The following is a 17,766-nucleotide window of genomic DNA, read 5'->3' on the forward strand; positions in this document are numbered from 1 at the left end:
CATCAATATTTGAGGAGTAAAATCTGTATTACACACATAGACTTTAAATTGAGTGAGAGATACGGAGAATTTGTGTTGAGGTTGAGTTGTTGATTTAAATCAGGGCCTGAGATAATTTAATGTCTTTGAGAAAGCCTTAAGTTAAAGGTGAAAAATACTTTCAGTACATAGACATAAGTTCATTTAGCTTTTTACATGATATATCACATATCCTCATTTGTTGTGTATGAAATGTACAGTTGCAAAAATATCATTGACTAAACAAACATTCACTCAGTGTTTAGATTTTGAACATTAAAATGATTCCATTACTACTTAAAATGTGAAGTGCAACCAAAATATCTCCAATTAAAAAACTCTATGCTCTGTATGTTAGGTTGATGGCTCCTGTGTACCCAATGCCTTCTGTGAGGCTGTACCAGGGGGCAAGATCTGCCAGTGCCATGAGGACTACTACCAGGAGGGACCAAAGTGTCTGAAGAGGATCAGCGCCACCTTGCCCTGTATCAGAATTGACCAGTGTATCGCTGACGCTGACTGTGTCCGTGAGAGTGTACGTGGTGGCCGCGCCACTTTCACTTGCAGGTGTAAGGAAGGATTCTACACGTCAGACCAGAAGCAGTGTGAGGTCTTGAAGAACGCCACCCTGCCTTGTACGGCTAAGGGTCAGTGCATACCTGGTGCGGAGTGTATCGGAACCACAGGTAACCAGACGTGTACCTGCACTGAAGATTTCTACCAGGAAGATTCGTTATGTCACAGACTTAACAACGCCAGCCAGTCTTGTTCCAATAAAGGCCAGTGTATACCCAACGCTGAGTGTGTTGGGTTTTCACCTGGCGTGAATGGATCGTGTACCTGTAACCCAGGATACTACCAGGACGGTACAGAGTGTAAGGTGTTGATCAATGCCACCTTGCCGTGTGTGGACACCTACCAGTGCATCAACGGGGCGTCCTGCCAGGATGTGAAAGGCAGGCGTAAGTGTGTTTGTGACAAGGAGTTCTTTGAAGATGAGATGATATGCAAGCCCTTGTTGAATGCCAGCAGTCCTTGCTTCAGGCCTGGCCAGTGTATCCCTGGTGCAGAGTGTGTCACAGACCTATCTAACCCAGGCTCTAAAGTCTGTAACTGTACTACAGGTTTCTACGAGGACAGTGGTCACATTTGTCAGGAGTTAATCAATGCTAGTTCCCCTTGTGATGCAGACTTCCAGTGTATTAGAGGAGCGGAGTGTAAGGAAATAGCCCCGGGGGTGAAGAATTGTGTTTGTAAAGCTGATTCTTATTACGAAGACAGCACCAATAAATGCCAGCTGCTCATCAACTCCAGCAGTCCCTGCACTAATGTAGGACAGTGCGTACACGGGGCAGAGTGCCAGGTGAATAAAACCACAGGGGTCAGGAGTTGTACATGTTTGACTGGTTATTACGAAGACCCCCTTGATACTTTGTGTAAGGTGTTAAAAAACGTGACGACTCCTTGTGAGTGGAATGGTCAATGTGTGACAGGAGCCTTGTGTGTGAGCAGTGGCAACCAGTCTTCGTGTGTTTGTATAGATGAGCAGTACTACGAGGAGAACAATATCTGTAAGGTCAGGATCAATGCCACCTCTCCATGCTCAGACAGCAGGCAGTGTATCAAAGGTGCATCTTGTGCTAGAAATGGGACAGACATGAAGTGTGAGTGTGTGGATGGATATTACATGGACCAGTTCTTGTGCCATCCACTTATCAACGCATCCAATCCATGTGCTGGAAAAGGTCAGTGTGTCAAAGGTGCAGAATGTCAAGGCCAAGCTGGCAACTCTAGTTGTGTCTGTTTGCCAGATTTTTACCAGGATGGGTTAAAATGTGAACCTTTGAAGAATGCTTCAACTCCATGTGTAGAGAGCAGGGAGTGCATCAAGGAGGCGGAGTGTAAGCTGGAGCCCTTCAGCATGCAGTGGGTGTGTCAGTGTAGGAAGGGATTCTATGAAGATGACAGTCTGTGTAAGGTGGTCATCAACGCCACGCTGCCGTGTACAGGTGTTGGTCAATGTGTAGATGGCGCTGAGTGTGCTGATCAAGATGGCGCAGGGAAAAGTTGTCAGTGTCTTGACACCCACTACACTGAGGGTTTGAGCTGTTTGTTGCTGAAGAATGCTTCTAATGACTGTGATAGAGATGAGCAGTGTATTCCCGGGGCTTTGTGTAAGGATATGTCCAACACAACATCTGGTCCAGTGTGTGTGTGCCAGGAAGGATTCTACCAGAAGGGGGATTTGTGCTACAGGCTGATTAACGCCACAGAGGCCTGTGAACCAGGAGACGAGTGCGTCTCTGGCGCCAGGTGTAGCCTCGCAGGACATAACGGCACCTGCCAGTGTGTCAAGGGGTTCTACAGAGAAGGGAAGGCCTGCCTGGTGTTGAAGAACGCCACTGAGGACTGCATGTCTGATGTCCAGTGTGTTGAGGGCGCCAGGTGTCTCAGACCTATGGATGCCCAGACTTGCACTTGTGTGGGGGAGTATTTCCAGTACGACAAAATCTGCAAGAAATACGTCAACGCTACCGACCCGTGTGACAGCAAGGACAAGTGTGTGAAAAATGCTGTCTGTGCTGTAAATGTATTTAGCCAGTCTTTCTGCGAGTGCTTGCCTGATTATTATGAAGAAAATGAATTCTGTGTGAAGCGAATAAACGCAGGGTTAACCTGCGCTAAAAATGGTACATGCACCATCGGAGCAGAGTGTTCATCTAACCTTGTGTGTGAGTGTACACCAGAATACTACCAGCAAGGGGCTGTGTGTACCCCCCTGATCAACGCCACCCTACCCTGTGACATGACGGCCCACTGTGTGGAGAACGCCATCTGCACCGGGCTCCCCACTACCTGTCAGTGCCAGAAGGAATTCTTCGAGACAAACGGCAAGTGTAAGAAAAGTATAGACGCAGGAGACTTGTGTCCCAGAGTTGGAACCTGCACATCCAATGCTGAGTGCAACATCACAGGAACTGGCGTTTGTGAGTGTCTCAAAGGGTTTTATGAGGACCAAGGGGACTGTAAGGAGCTGGTTAAGGTGGATAATCCATGTTCAGGGCCTGGCCAGTGTGTAGCTAATGCTACATGTGAGCCCCCTCTGTTACAATGTCAGTGTAGGCCAGGATTTTACTCCCATGAAGGTCTGTGTTTCTTGTTGAGAAAGCCAAAAGAAAACTGTACCTCCAGCAAGCAATGTGTGGACAACGCTGTCTGTTCTGGAAGTCCAGCGCCAGCTTGTGAATGTCTCCCAGATTTCTACATGTTAGGTGGTGTTTGTGAAAGACGCATCAACTCCTCCCAGATGTGTAACTCCAGCTCCCAGTGTGTGCACAACGCCACGTGTTACGGAGACGCCGAAACCAAGAACTGCAAGTGTGACCCAGGGTTCTATGAAAGACAAGGTCTGTGTCACGTTGTCATTAAACCTGACCACCCTTGTGAGCCTGGGCTGGTCTCACAGTGTGTCGACAACGCTGAATGTCACACAGGTTCTCAACTCTGCAAGTGTCACCCAGACTTCTACAATGAGACGGACCAGTGCGTCAAGCTTAAAGTATCTGAAGAACCTTGCACTGAAACAAGACAGTGTGTTAAGAACGCGACGTGCTCAATCACGACACATCAGTGTAAATGTGATGTTGGTTTCTACCCTGATAAAAACGGCCACTGTCAGGGTTTGATTGAGACAGGCCAGGCTTGTAATGAAAGCCTACAGTGTACATACAACGCCAGCTGTTCCGTCCTCAACAAGCTGTGTGAATGTGACCTTGGCTTCTACAACACCTCAGGTCACTGTGAGAAGTTGGTGGACGCAGGGGTGTCGTGTAATGACAGCAGACAGTGTACATTCAACTCCACATGCTCACCCACCTCCAAGACTTGTGAATGTGGGAGAGATTTTTACAACAACAACGGCAAATGTGATGAACTGTTGAGGATCAAAAGTGGTTGCTATGATACCAGACAGTGCACCCATAATGCTGAGTGCTCTCCCATGACATCAGAATGTGAATGTTTTGTTGGTTACTATGACGACAGCACAGGGCTGTGCCAGGATTTGATAAAATCTGGAGTCAAATGTACAGAAACACGCCAGTGTACGTTTAATTCGACCTGCTCTCCACAGACTGGTAGGTGTGAGTGTAACCTGGGGTTTTATAAAAACTCAAACCAAGACTGTGAGGAGCTTGAAAAAGTAGGATCGCCATGCAACGAAACAATTCAATGCACATTTAATGCTAACTGCAGTGAGGATAAGACAGGTGTTAGAAGATGTCAGTGTGAGTATGATTATTATGACACAGACGGTAAATGTGTTGGCCTGATCCCTGCGTCCAAACCATGCAACCAGACACGCCAGTGTACCCATAACTCAAAGTGCGATCCAGTATCAGCCCAATGCAAATGTGATAAGGGCTACTACGAGGACACCTCTGGGAAGTGCACCAAGCTAATTCTGGCAGGGGTCCTGTGTAACTCATCCAGCCAGTGTACAGACTTTGCCAACTGCGAGGGGGACCCTGCTACCTGCGAGTGTATTGACGGCTACTTCAGCATGCTGGGCTACTGCACTGACCTGCTCAAGGTAGACCAGACCTGTAACGACACACAACAGTGTGTGGCTGATGCTGACTGTGTTGTACACGCCAACGGTCAGAAGTCATGTCAGTGCCATGTGGATTTCTACAGTGACAATGGTGTCTGTCATGAGAAGATCAAAGCTGGGGTTAACTGCACTGACAGCCGACAGTGTGGGAACTTCTCAATCTGCTCACCTACATCAGGCACGTGCGAGTGTTTGAGTGAGTACTACAACGACACAGGCACCTGTTACAAGCGCCTCCCTGTGGATGAGAAATGCAGCCAGACGTACCAGTGTACTCACTACGCCAACTGCAGCGCTAAAGGTGTGTGCGAGTGCTCACCTACGCACTACAACACAAGTGGGGTGTGTAAGGAACGTGTGGGGGCAGAGGAAACCAAATGCGAGAACAGCCATCAATGTATTCAAAACTCTGTCTGCGATATTGCAACCGGTACTTGTAAGTGCCTTCCTGACTTCTACGACCAAAATAGCCAGTGTGTCCAACGTATCGAGGCTTATGATAAATGTAACCAAACAAAACAATGTACACAAAACTCAAACTGCACACAGCGAGGTGTGTGCGAGTGCCACAGTAATTTTTACAACACTACTGGCAAATGTGTGGAGAGGATCAAGACAGATAACTCTTGCCAGACAACCCATCAGTGCACGCTCTTCAGTATCTGTGATGAAAAAGCTGGAGTGTGTAAATGTCTACCTGACTTCTACAACACATCTGGGGAGTGTGTCAAGAGGGTGGAAACAGATGCCAAGTGCACACTAACGCACCAGTGCACCCACTTTGCCACCTGTGAGTCGCCTGGTGTGTGTAAGTGTCTGCCCAACTACTACAACACCTCTGGGGTATGCGTAGAAAGAATCCCAGTCCAGCAGTCCTGCAACTCTTCCCATCAGTGTACCCTGTTCTCAAACTGTTCCAAAGACGGAGTCTGCCAGTGCTTCCCAGATTATTACAACTCATCTCTTGAATGTGTGAAGCGTGTACCAGCAGAGAAATCATGCGCTGACACGCACCAATGCACGCTGCATTCCTTATGCCACCCTGTCACCAAAACATGTCAATGTGAGCCATCATACTACAACGAACAGGGTACGTGTTTACTCAGGCGTGAAGCAGAAGGCCAATGTAAGGCCACGTATGAATGTACACACAACTCCACATGTGTTATGGGGGTGTGTAAGTGCCAGCATCAATTCTACAATGAATCAGGGGTGTGTTCATTGCGTGTAGAAGCTGAAGCAGCGTGTAACCACACATACCAGTGTACCCACAATTCCCAGTGCGATGAGGTCAAGGACGTGTGCAGGTGTTTACCCTCCTTCTATAATGAGAGTGGTGTGTGTAAGCCCAGGATACTGACAGACAGCAAGTGTAAGGAAAGCTACGAGTGTACACATCACTCACTGTGCTCACCTATCACAGGTACGTGTAAGTGTGTAGATGAGTACTACAACCAGACAGGCATGTGCATCATACGAGTCAACGAGAGCGCCCCCTGTGTGACGACTCACCAATGCACACAACATGCTTTCTGTGACAGGTACACTGACACCTGCCTCTGTCACCCAGACTTCTACAGCAGCTCCGGCCAATGCTTGGACAGGAAACTGACCGGTGTCATATGCGTGACGACCCACGAGTGCACGCACCACTCCTCGTGTGAACAGGACACCAACACCTGTGAGTGCCACCCGTCTCACTACAACATGTCTGGCTTGTGCTACGAACGCCTGGATGTAGGAAAACTCTGCCAGGAGACCCATCAATGTACTCACAACTCTTTCTGTGACCCCACCAGTAAGAAATGTGAATGTTTCACAGATTTTTACAACGATAAAGGTAAATGTGTTACAAGAATCAAAGCAGAAGAGGACTGTACTGGTACGTATCAGTGTACCCATAATTCAACTTGTTCTAAACTGGAGGACGTATGTAAGTGTTTACCTGGTTTCTATAACAACGCTGGCAGCTGTGTATCGCGTATTGGTGCGGGTGACACCTGTAACCACACTGACCAGTGTACCCACAATTCAGTTTGTTCAGGAGAAACAGGCGTGTGTCAGTGTTTTCATGAGTACTTCAACGAGTCTGGGGAGTGTAAGCCTCGCAAACAAGCCCAGGTTGCCTGTCAGGAGTCGTACCAGTGTACCCATAATGCAGTCTGCGACCCTGGAACCAAAACTTGTAAGTGTCTAGAGAACTTCTACAACGAAACAGCTGGCAACTGTCTCCCTAGGATCAGATCCAGCGCCAAATGTCTGTACACATACCAGTGTGTTCACAACGCACTCTGTGACCTGTTCACAACAAAGTGCATCTGTCTGGACGAGTTCTACGACACACCTGAAGGCCACTGTGTCACCAGGTTCAAAGTGGACTCACCCTGCAATACAACTGACCAGTGCACGGCCAACGCAGTGTGTGACGCAGCGACGCACACATGTAAATGTAAAGAGTCCCATTACAACGAGTCAGGGTTATGTATCACGAGACTGTCTGTAGGGGACAACACCAAACCACCTGACACCTGCCTCAACACCTACCAGTGCACCCACAATGCAACCTGCCACCCCTACTTGAGGAAGTGTGAGTGCCTCCCACACTTCTACAACGAGAGTGGGTTCTGCAAGGACAGAATCACAGCTGGGAACTACTGCAGGGAGGACTACCAATGTACCCTCAACTCTACCTGCAACCTGCTAGCCAGGCAGTGCCAGTGTTTACATGGTTACTATGACGACAAGAGTGGGCTGTGCCAGGTGAAGCTTGTTGCGGGGGCCTCTTGTAATGAGACTCACCAATGCACATTTGATGCTGACTGTGTGGCCCCTAAGGTGAAGCCCCGCCCCTTCTACAACTCGACCAGTGGGGTGGTGGTGGATGCTGGTAGTGACCTGACCTGCCAGTGTAGGGATTTGTTCTACCAGAATGGAACCAAGTGTCATCCATGTAAGTAACACAATAGTTAGCTGTTTTAACATCAACAGTTTTGTCTTGAAGATTATTTGTCCTAGTGGCATCACAAGGTTGGATGTCACCATGTACAGTAACTTTCCAACAATTTTGCATTTCCAGTTCAGTATAACCCCTTTCCTAATATTTTATTATTTTAACTGGACTAAACATTTTGACAATATAAATTTTATTATTTTCTGTTTGGTGTCACCCTCTAATTGTTTACACCCCTTTATGACCGCACCTCCTGTCTTGTGACACTACAGATTTGTCCCTAGAAAATTAGTTAGAATATTGAAAACCTGCTTTTATCATACAACAGATTACTTTTAAGCATGTAATTTTAGACTTGAAGTTTAAACTACATTAACATTTCTAATTTAGAGAATTACAGGTTACGTTAAAGTTAATGGTATAGTTAGTTGCTACAGTAATTATTAATCCTTAAAATATAATGACAATCCTCAGTGTTTCAAAACAAACACAGAATTAACTTTTTATAGTCAATCAGATTACTTTATTAATTTAACTCACACACATTTAGTAATTAAAACTTAGTTTGCTGGCCTTAAGATAGTGTCTACAATTGTCCTCTTGTTTCTGGCAGCCAAGGGCCCAGGTAAACCTTGTACAGGCTTTGGCCAGTGTGTCCACAATGCAGAGTGCCAGACCCCTTATGGGGGTCTCTGTATGTGTGCTGAGACCCACTACCCAGAGGGGGACGCGTGTCCGCCTAGAAAACCACCCCTGATGCCTTGTACCCAAGATCTACAGTGTGTCTTTAATGCTACATGTGACAAGGTTACTGGTAAGTTCTGGGGGTGGGGTTTAGGGGGTGTTTGAGCTGTCCCCAGATAATTATGTATTCAAAAGATGTCATATGTACCTAAGGCCTATAAGGTTAAACTAACTATAAACAGTTTAGTTACACTGAGCTACAGATTGTTGGTCTCAGTTGAACAAGGGTTACTCATTCAAAATGAACGTTTGAAGTTTTACATTTCTTGTTGTTAAAGGTACATTTATACATTAAGCGTTTCTGTAAGTAAATAGTTGAAAGCTTAGTTATACACAACCTTTGATCTGGTATTAATCTGATGATAGATCTAGATATTCGTAATGATGATGATTTATACTGTAAAATTTCCGTTTGTTTAGTCAATTACAAAAAGGTATTGAGCCTTGTTATAGTCCTATGCAGTTTATTTACTTGACTAGTATTTTATAAGGATGATCATTTCTTTTAAGACACAAATGATTTTAAATATTAAATCCTAATTGGATCTATATATAACAAATTGTTTCACTATCGATTCAAAAATAATTTTAAATCTTCTGAAATCTTGCTTACTCTCTGTGGAAAAACAGGAATTTAGATTCAAACTTTATTTTTTTAAAACTTATTTCAGATGTGTGCAAGTGTAAAAAGGGATTTTTCGAGACATCAACTGAATGTGTGACTAGTGTTCCTGCTGGTAAAAACTGTTCAGCCATTGGTCAGTGTGTTGACTTTGCTGAGTGCAACTTGGCCAGCCAGACCTGCATCTGTCTCAGAGACTACTACGATGCTGGTGGCTCCTGCTACCCCAAGGTACCAGCAGGCAGTCCCTGCACCGGTGCTGGACAGTGCGTGAACAACTCGGTGTGCAACATGACACAATCACAGTGCGAGTGTCTGTCTGAGTTCTACAATGACTACGGCACATGTAAGAAGAGGATTGTTGTAGGCAAGTACTGTGACAACTTTGGCCAGTGTGTCCACAACTCCGAGTGTGACATCCAGACCAGCCTCTGTGTGTGTAACGCTGACTTCTACAGGGCTGGGGAGGAGTGTAAGCCTAGGGTTGATGCTGGTAAGAACTGCACTCAACTTGGCCAGTGCACACATTTTGCTGAATGTAATTTGTCTAAAATGGAATGCTCATGTAAAGCTGAGTACTACAATAATAACGGTCACTGTGACACAAGGATTAAAGCAGAACAGAAGTGTACAGCGTTAGATCAGTGTATAAAGAACTCTGAGTGTAATTTGACCACTGGTCAGTGTGAATGTAACATTGGGTTCTTTGCGAAGAATGGAGAGTGCAGCGTTCTACTTGACCATGGGTCAGTGTGCGACAAAGAAGGTCAGTGCATGTTTAATTCTTCATGTGAGTTTGTCAGCAAGTACGTGAAAAACTGTATCTGCCATAAGGACTTTTACGTGGACAAAGGCAAGTGTAGAGAAAGGATAGGAGCCAAGCAGCCGTGTCAGGGATTTGGTATGTGTGTGGCTGATGCTGAGTGCTCAGCCTCAACAAACTTGTGTGAGTGCAAGGCTGGGTTCTACGTCAGCTCCACCAACAGCAGTAAGAGCCTCTGTGTGGAGCTGGTGGACGCAGGCAAGACCTGCTCCCTGCAGGGCACCTGCGTGGCACACGCCACCTGTTCCGCCAACAACACCTGCGAGTGTGACGACGCCTACTTTAATTTAAACGGCAACTGCAGGTTGTTGACTTTACCAGAACGTCCGTGTGATATGTTGACTGACAAGTGTGTTGAGCACGCTGAATGTGTAAATGGCAACTCATCCAGTACCATATTTCTAGACCAGTCCATGGCCTTTTATCCTCGGTTGAACGCTCAACAATCAACCACCTGTAAATGTGTGGACGGTTACTTCCCATTTAATGGCCAGTGTGTGCCTGACAAAAAAGCAGGTGAGAAGTGTTGGGGCGTTGGGATGTGCATCACCGGGTCATTCTGCTCCGCCAGCGATGGCTGGACATGCAGGTGTGAGGACAGGTATTACAGAGACGCAGCTGACCTGTGCAGGACTCGCATCATAGCTGGGAAAAACTGCTCAGCGCTCGGACAGTGCATCGCGTTTGCTGAATGTAACCTGACGTCATCGACGTGTGTGTGCGACCGCGACTACTACCAAGACAAGCAAGACAAATGCCAGCCAAGGATTAGAGCTGAGCTGCCCTGCACTAACATAGGCCAGTGTATTCACAACGCTGAGTGCGACGTCAAGACCCTCCAGTGTGTGTGTGCTGCTGGGTACTACAATGAAGCTGGCTCGTGTCTGGAGAGGAAGAAAGCAGGTCGTGAATGCGCCCGGCTGGGTCAGTGCGTGGCTAACGCTGAGTGCAACACCACCACAGGGTTCTGCGACTGCAACCTGGGCTACTACAACGAGGCAGGCGCCTGCAGGACTCTAAAACCTGCAGGCGAGGCGTGTAAATCTTCCAGCCAGTGCACGTTCCATGCGGACTGTGTCAGCCTGGCCAGTAGCCAGCTGTGTAAATGTCAGGCGGATTACTTCCCTGAGCTAGGCAAATGTCACCTGAAGATTGGGCCAGGGATGGAGTGCAGGAACCTGGGTCAGTGTGTCAGTCATGCGGAGTGTGACCCTGTCTCTTCTGTCTGTGTGTGTGGGAAAGGGTTCTATGCGGAGGTCTTACAGGGTGAGCTACTCCTTTATTTCTCATCAACTTTAGCTGTGTCAACATTTTTAAAGTTTCTCATTAACTTTAGCTGCATCAACATTTTAAAAATTTCTCATCAACTTTAGCTGTATCCATATTTTAAGAATAATATTTTCTAATTTATTAGGGCACAAGATTAATCTACAAATATTACTAAATAGAAGTGAAGATGTAGGGAATTATATTTTCTCTATCATAATTAAATTAAAAAAAATGTTTTTTCAACACTAGCCTTTTTGCATGCTGTTCATTTCTATTCCTAGGTGATCCACGAGGAAAATGTTTACCTTTGATAAAGGCTGAAGAAAAATGTACCAGAAATGGAACATGCACAGACAACTCTGTTTGTGATGGTGAGCTGGCTTATCTTTCCTGGTTAAACTTCTAAAAAATTTAGTGCATATTATTTTCACTTCTACTGAAATAAGGTCTTACCATTAACTTTCTAGACTCTATGGGTGTCAGACATATAGAGCATCAAACTATTTGATTCCCCCAGCAGGTGGTGTGTGAGACCATTTGTAGAGTGTATTGGTCTAGCTATTTGATTCCCCCAGCAGGTGGCGTGTGTACCTGTGTGGGACCATTTGTAGAGTGTATTGGTCTAACTATTTGATTCCCCCAGCAGGTGGTGTGTGTACTTGTGTGAGACCATTTGTAGAGTGTATTGGTCTAACTATTTGATTCCCCCAGCAGGTGGCGTGTGTACCTGTGTGGGACCATTTGTAGAGTGTATTGGTCTAGCTATTTGATTCCCCCAGCAGGTGGTGTGTGTACCTGTGTGGGACCATTTGTAGAGTGTATTGGTCTAACTATTTGATTCCCCCAGCAGGTGGTGTGTGTACCTGTGTGGGACCATTTGTAGAGTGTATTGGTCAAACTATTTGATTCCCCCAGCAGGTGGTGTGTGTACCTGTGTAGGACCATACTATGCCAGAGATGGGAGCTGTAACAACTTCCTCAAGCCTGGCACCCCCTGTGATGACAAGGACACCTGCGTGGAGCTCAGCTCCTGTGAGAAAGTCTCCAATGTTTCTTTAAGGACTGAGTGCAAGTAAGTCAGCCTTCTACACCTGTCAGGTTTCATTGGGACAGTGGGTGAAATCATTTCTGTTTACAATTTTAGGTAGTGGGGTACATGCAATGGCCAACAGAGTACATTTCTTTATTTTCTTCCTGTAATATAGTTACAAATATTAGAGTAATAAACAATATGTTGCACTGGTTATTGTCAATTAAAAATTCATTTTTGTCATTGTCAGTGTAGGTTTAACTGTACATCACTTTTATCCATGAAATCAAAATGACTAACCAATTTAAATGTGTAAATTTAATAATGGGAAAAATTTCAACTTAGTGTGAAGTTCTTACAAAAAAAAGGTGTATCAATGTACAACATAATTTATAACCACAATGTACAACATAATTTATAACCACAATGTATAACATAATTTATAACTACAATGTATAATATAATTTATAACCACAATGTAAAACATAATTTATAACCACAATGTATAACATAATTTATAACCACAATGTATAACATAATTTATAACCACAATGTACAACATAATTTGTAACCACAATGTACAACATAATTTGTAACCACAATGTTTAACATAATTTATTACCACAATATATAACATAATTTATAACCACAATGTACAACATAATTTGTAACCACAATGTATAACATAATTCAATACCAAATGATTTTTGTTACAGGTGTATTCCAGGATATTTTGCCCATAACCAGGAATGTCTGGAAGTGTTAAAAGCTGGGCAGCCATGTTGGGGGCGTGGCCAGTGTGTGGATGGTGCAGAATGTCGCGCTGACCTGGGCTGGGTGTGCACTTGTGGATCAGCTTACTACGAGGATAACTATGGCTTCTGCTACAGATGTGGGTCCAACTGTTTTCCTTACATTAAAACCACATTTTCAAAATAGTGTGAACATTGGGTGAATTAGCTGAACATTCAAAAGAGTATAATTAATTTTTAGATTAGATCCATATTAGGAAAAAGGCATAGGCCTACTACTAAAAATGTAAAAAGCATCTTTTTATAGAAATGGACATTGTGATTAAGACATTTGTGGTAAATATGTCCTCAGTTAAAAGGGAAGGAACTCCATGTAACGCCACCTATGAATGTACAGCGAACACAGATTGTCGCGATGATGTCAACAATGTGAATGATGTGCTGGGTAAAGAGGAGGTTCTGTGTCGCTGTATCAACAACTTCATCCCAATAGAAGGCTTGTGTGTTGGTAAGACAATTTTAATTAATCACCAACTTCATCCCTATAGAAGGCTTGTGTATTGGTAAGACAATTTTAATGCTGTATCACCAACTTCATCCCTATAGAAGGCTTGTGTATTGGTAAGACAATTTTAATGCTGTATCACCAACTTCATCCCTATAGAAGGCTTGTGTATTGGTAAGACAATTTTAATGCTGTATCACCAACTTCATCCCTATAGAAGGCTTGTGTATTGGTAAGACAATTTTAATGCTGTATCACCAACTTCATCCCTATAGAAGGCTTGTGTATTGGTAAGACAATTTTAATGCTGTATCACCAACTTCATCCCTATAGAAGGCTTGTGTGTTGGTAAGACAATTTTAATGCTGTATCACCAACTTCATCCCTATAGAAGGCTTGTGTGTTGGTAAGACAATTTTAATGCTGTATCACCAACTTCATCCCTATAGAAGGCTTGTGTGTTGGTAAGACAATTTTAATGCTGTATCACCAACTTCATCCCTATAGAAGGCTTGTGTGTTGGTAAGACAATTTTAATTAATCACCAACTTCATCCCTATAGAAGGCTTGTGTGTTGGTAAGACAATTTTAATGCTGTATCACCAACTTCATCCCTATAGAAGGCTTGTGTGTTGGTAAGACAATTTTAATGCTGTATCACCAACTTCATCCCTATAGAAGGCTTGTGTGTTGGTAAGACAATTTTAATGCTGTATCACCAACTTCATCCCTATAGAAGGCTTGTGTGTTGGTAAGACAATTTTAACCAGTACAACATTGTTTTTTACTGTAGTATTCCTATCTTGGTGTGGTAATAAAAATAATTTAGGATTAAAAATTGTACACACTTGTATAGAAAGTAGCTTAATAATTAATAATTAATCACCAACTTCATCCCTATAGAAGGCTTGTGTGTTGGTAAGACAATTTTAGTGAACAATAACCAGTATAACGTTTTTTACTGTAGTATTCCTATCTTGGTAGGGTAAAAAAAAAATAATGAATGAAAATTGTACACACTTATATAGAAGGTAGCTTAATAATAAATCACCAAATTATAGAAGTTTAGTTGAACATGATTTTATTTCTCCATAGTTGACCCCTCTACAGAAGCAGGATCTCTTCCATTATTGCTGTTTGCTTTGTGTAGTTGAACATGATTTTATTTCTCCATAGTTGACCCCTCTACAGAAGCAGGATCTCTTCCATTATTGCTGTTTGCTTTGTGTAGTTGAACATGATTTTATTTCTCCATAGTTGACCCCTCTACAGAAGCAGGATCTTCTGTACCTGATGTTGTGCTTATCTCTTCCATTATTGCTGCTTTGTTTTTCCTGCTATTGCTGTTTGCTTTGTTCCTTATTTTGTTCAGGAGAAGGAAACAAAAGTAAGTTGTCACTGTCACATCACAGTTGTTACTGTCACATCATAGGTGTCATTGTCATCTCATAGGTGTCACTGTCATCTCATAGTTGTCACTGTCACATCATAGTTATAAGATCACAATTGTCACTGTCATTTCTTAGTTGTCACTGTCGATGTTGTAATTACCTCTGCATGGTTTGTATACTTTACATTCCAGTAATTGATGGTCAAAATTAATTTTGAGGTCTTTTTTTATTTTCCTGATTTAGAATGTTATTATGTATTTTTGTAAAGAATGCTCCATGACCTGATCAAAAATGTATGTATGTTGCAGACGCAAGGAAGTGGACGAGTCTATGAGTTCCATGTCTGACAGTGCCAGCATGGCTAGCACCCTCAAGCCTCCCCGTCCTTACCTAGGCTACGCTGTCCCATTCTACATGCCCCCTCCCCCCTCCATCAACAGTGGCAATGGCAAGTCCCCAGTGTCAGACATGACCCTAGAGTTCTACAAACCTAAGAAAGGTGGTGGGGGCAAAAGTCAGGATGTGATCAGTGCCTCTATGAACCTAGATGAAGAGGAAATCTAACCAGTTGTATCTTATTGTTTAAATAGTTGAATGGGTAGCAACTTTTTAAAACAATCTGTTGCAGTTGGTTGGACCTTGCTTTAGTGGAAAATCATAGCCTTGTCATATACACCTGAATGGCAGCCTCTAGATTGGGGATAGTATGCTGCTGTTTAATTCAATAAAAGAAAATATGTTCATTTAGTAAAACTAATTTTGTAACTTAAGATTATTTTAAAGTTATATATTATTATATTTTATTTAAAGTAATTGAAGAAAAATAACTTATAATAATATTTCATGTGTGATAAATTTACAGAGGGTGGAGATTTTTAAAAAATCAACTGTTAAAAAAAGGCTCCATTCATTGATCTGGACAGCTGTGTTGATTTTATTTTGTTTGCCATTTGTCTTAAGCCACAGAATCAAATGGAGTGAGTTAAATCTTGCCACAGGGACTTAAGTCTGATCCCCTACACAACAGATTTAACCAGCCAACTTTCTACATACACAATCATTTTTTTTCGTCAGGGTGATCTTGAGCTGCATACCTTTACACAAACATTTTTTTGTATTAGCCTTAATATGTTTTGTTACTATATTTTATCTCTTTTCTGTTTTTTACACTGTTAAAAGTGAACTTAACATTCCTTAATTAATGTACCATTAATTTTGATGTTAAGGTTCTTAAAAGTATTGTAAACAAATTTCAAATCTTTTTATTATTGTCATGTTAAATGTAACCTTTTTATATCATATAGTTGATTGGACATTGATATCACCCAAGTCTTTCTTGGAATGTCCTTAAATACGGAAATTGTGATTTCATTCCTTGAAAAATATCTCAATGTCTATTTTTGTTTTTTATCCATGAAAAACAACACCCTAATATGGCTTACATGTTATATATTAAAGTGAAGGTGTCAGCAATATCCAGTCCCCACCCCTTTCTGTGTTGTCTATCTCACTGTAATTAACTAGAAAAATTTGTTTATACTAGTAGATTTTGATAGATCCAAATTATCTCTATATAATAATTAATAATAATAATATATTCATTGAAGTTTCAGTACATCTTTTTGTCACCTTGTGTAAAGGACTGTTTTATAAAATATGATAAGCTTGTCTCATTTGTATGTCTCAGAATTTAATTGATAAATAAATATATTACCAAACCAATTCTTTAAAGCAGGAGTTGTTTTTTTTTTAAATAAAACAACAACGTTACTGTCAAATAAAAACAATGTTTGAAGCCTAACCAACTAACTTTACTGTCACATAAAACCAATGTTTAAAGCCTAACCAACTAACTTTACTGTCACATAAAACCAATGTTTAAAACCTAACCAACTAACTTTACTGTCACATAAAACCCATGTTTAAAGCCTAACCAACTAACTTTACTGTCACATAAAACCCATGTTTAAAGCCTAACCAACTTTACTGTCACATAAAACCAATGTTTGAAGCCTAACCAACTAACTTTACTGTCACATCAAACCAATGTTTGAAGCCTAACCAACTAACTTTACTGTCGCATAAAACCAATGTTTGAAGCCTAGCCTAATTATTGACTAAGATCTTCACCAGGTTTATTTATAGACAATCCTATTGATAGAATTCCCTATTTATAGGTCTGGTGAACTTTGGCCCTGTTATTGTGAATCAGACTGTTTCAGGAGGACCTAAGATAGCTCTATCATGTCTGGGTGTCAGTGTGTTGACTACATCTCAAAAAGTGACAAGTGATCTGTTACGTTAATCAGAAAAGTTATACAGTGTAAAGGAAAGTAAAAATTCTTAAATATCTCAAGCAAACTGGACAACCCAGTTAACTAGCATATTGGCAACTAATTAATTACATAAAGTATAAAATACAACAACAAAATAAAACAAAACAAGTAAAGAAAGAAAGTTTCATAAATAGTCATTTATTGGCACTTGAACAGGTCAGCAGAAGTCAACAACAGTATGCATAGAACCTTACTACAGAGTGATGGACAAGGCTAGCAGTACAAGATGTATTTACACTGGAACCCCAGCTTTTACAGTGATCCTCTAAGTCCATGGCACGAGAAGGTTTTAAAGCAAGGCACATACAGTTAAACATCTGATAAAAATAGTAAAATAATTTACCCTAAATGAAAGCGGTTAAAAATACTTTTAGCACAAGTGGTTTTATACGGAGTATATAAAACAATATCAAGATAGGTTACATATAAAACAGACTCCAGATGTATTTTTCTGTGCAGATTTAAAACAATTTTTCACAATGTTATTTTTTCGACGACCCACTGTGTACATGCAAAAGTTTAAAATAATATATATAGCAGTATAAAATCTTTGTGGAAAAAAACAGTGAAAGTATTTCCCTTTAGAAAAGTAGAACACAGATGAAGAAAATATTTGTAGAAAATTGACTAGTCTACCACATGACAACAAGCATAAACACAGAATCACATGACACAAATCAATAACAGAATCACATGACTACAACCATTAACACT

General features: G+C 42.2%; 1 protein-coding gene across 1 annotated transcript in view; it reads left to right on the forward strand.

The window, feature by feature from the left end:
- LOC131953732 (uncharacterized) overlaps nucleotides 1-15,280 on the forward strand; it is a 73,764-nt gene extending 58,484 nt beyond the window's left edge. The window contains exons 43-51 of the mRNA XM_059317065.1: nucleotides 377-7,580; nucleotides 8,194-8,394; nucleotides 8,996-11,035; nucleotides 11,320-11,409; nucleotides 11,957-12,110; nucleotides 12,785-12,960; nucleotides 13,173-13,328; nucleotides 14,583-14,712; nucleotides 15,025-15,280. Of these exons, the coding sequence (XP_059173048.1) occupies nucleotides 377-7,580; nucleotides 8,194-8,394; nucleotides 8,996-11,035; nucleotides 11,320-11,409; nucleotides 11,957-12,110; nucleotides 12,785-12,960; nucleotides 13,173-13,328; nucleotides 14,583-14,712; nucleotides 15,025-15,280 (10,407 nt within the window). The remainder of the gene's footprint in view (nucleotides 1-376; nucleotides 7,581-8,193; nucleotides 8,395-8,995; nucleotides 11,036-11,319; nucleotides 11,410-11,956; nucleotides 12,111-12,784; nucleotides 12,961-13,172; nucleotides 13,329-14,582; nucleotides 14,713-15,024) is intronic.
- Nucleotides 15,281-17,766: the final 2,486 nt, after the last annotated feature.

This window comes from Physella acuta, unplaced genomic scaffold (genome assembly GCF_028476545.2).
Source record: "Physella acuta isolate Inbredline_101_S28 unplaced genomic scaffold, ASM2847654v3 ptg000943l, whole genome shotgun sequence".
In the NCBI taxonomy this organism is placed as follows: domain Eukaryota; kingdom Metazoa; phylum Mollusca; class Gastropoda; family Physidae; genus Physella; species Physella acuta.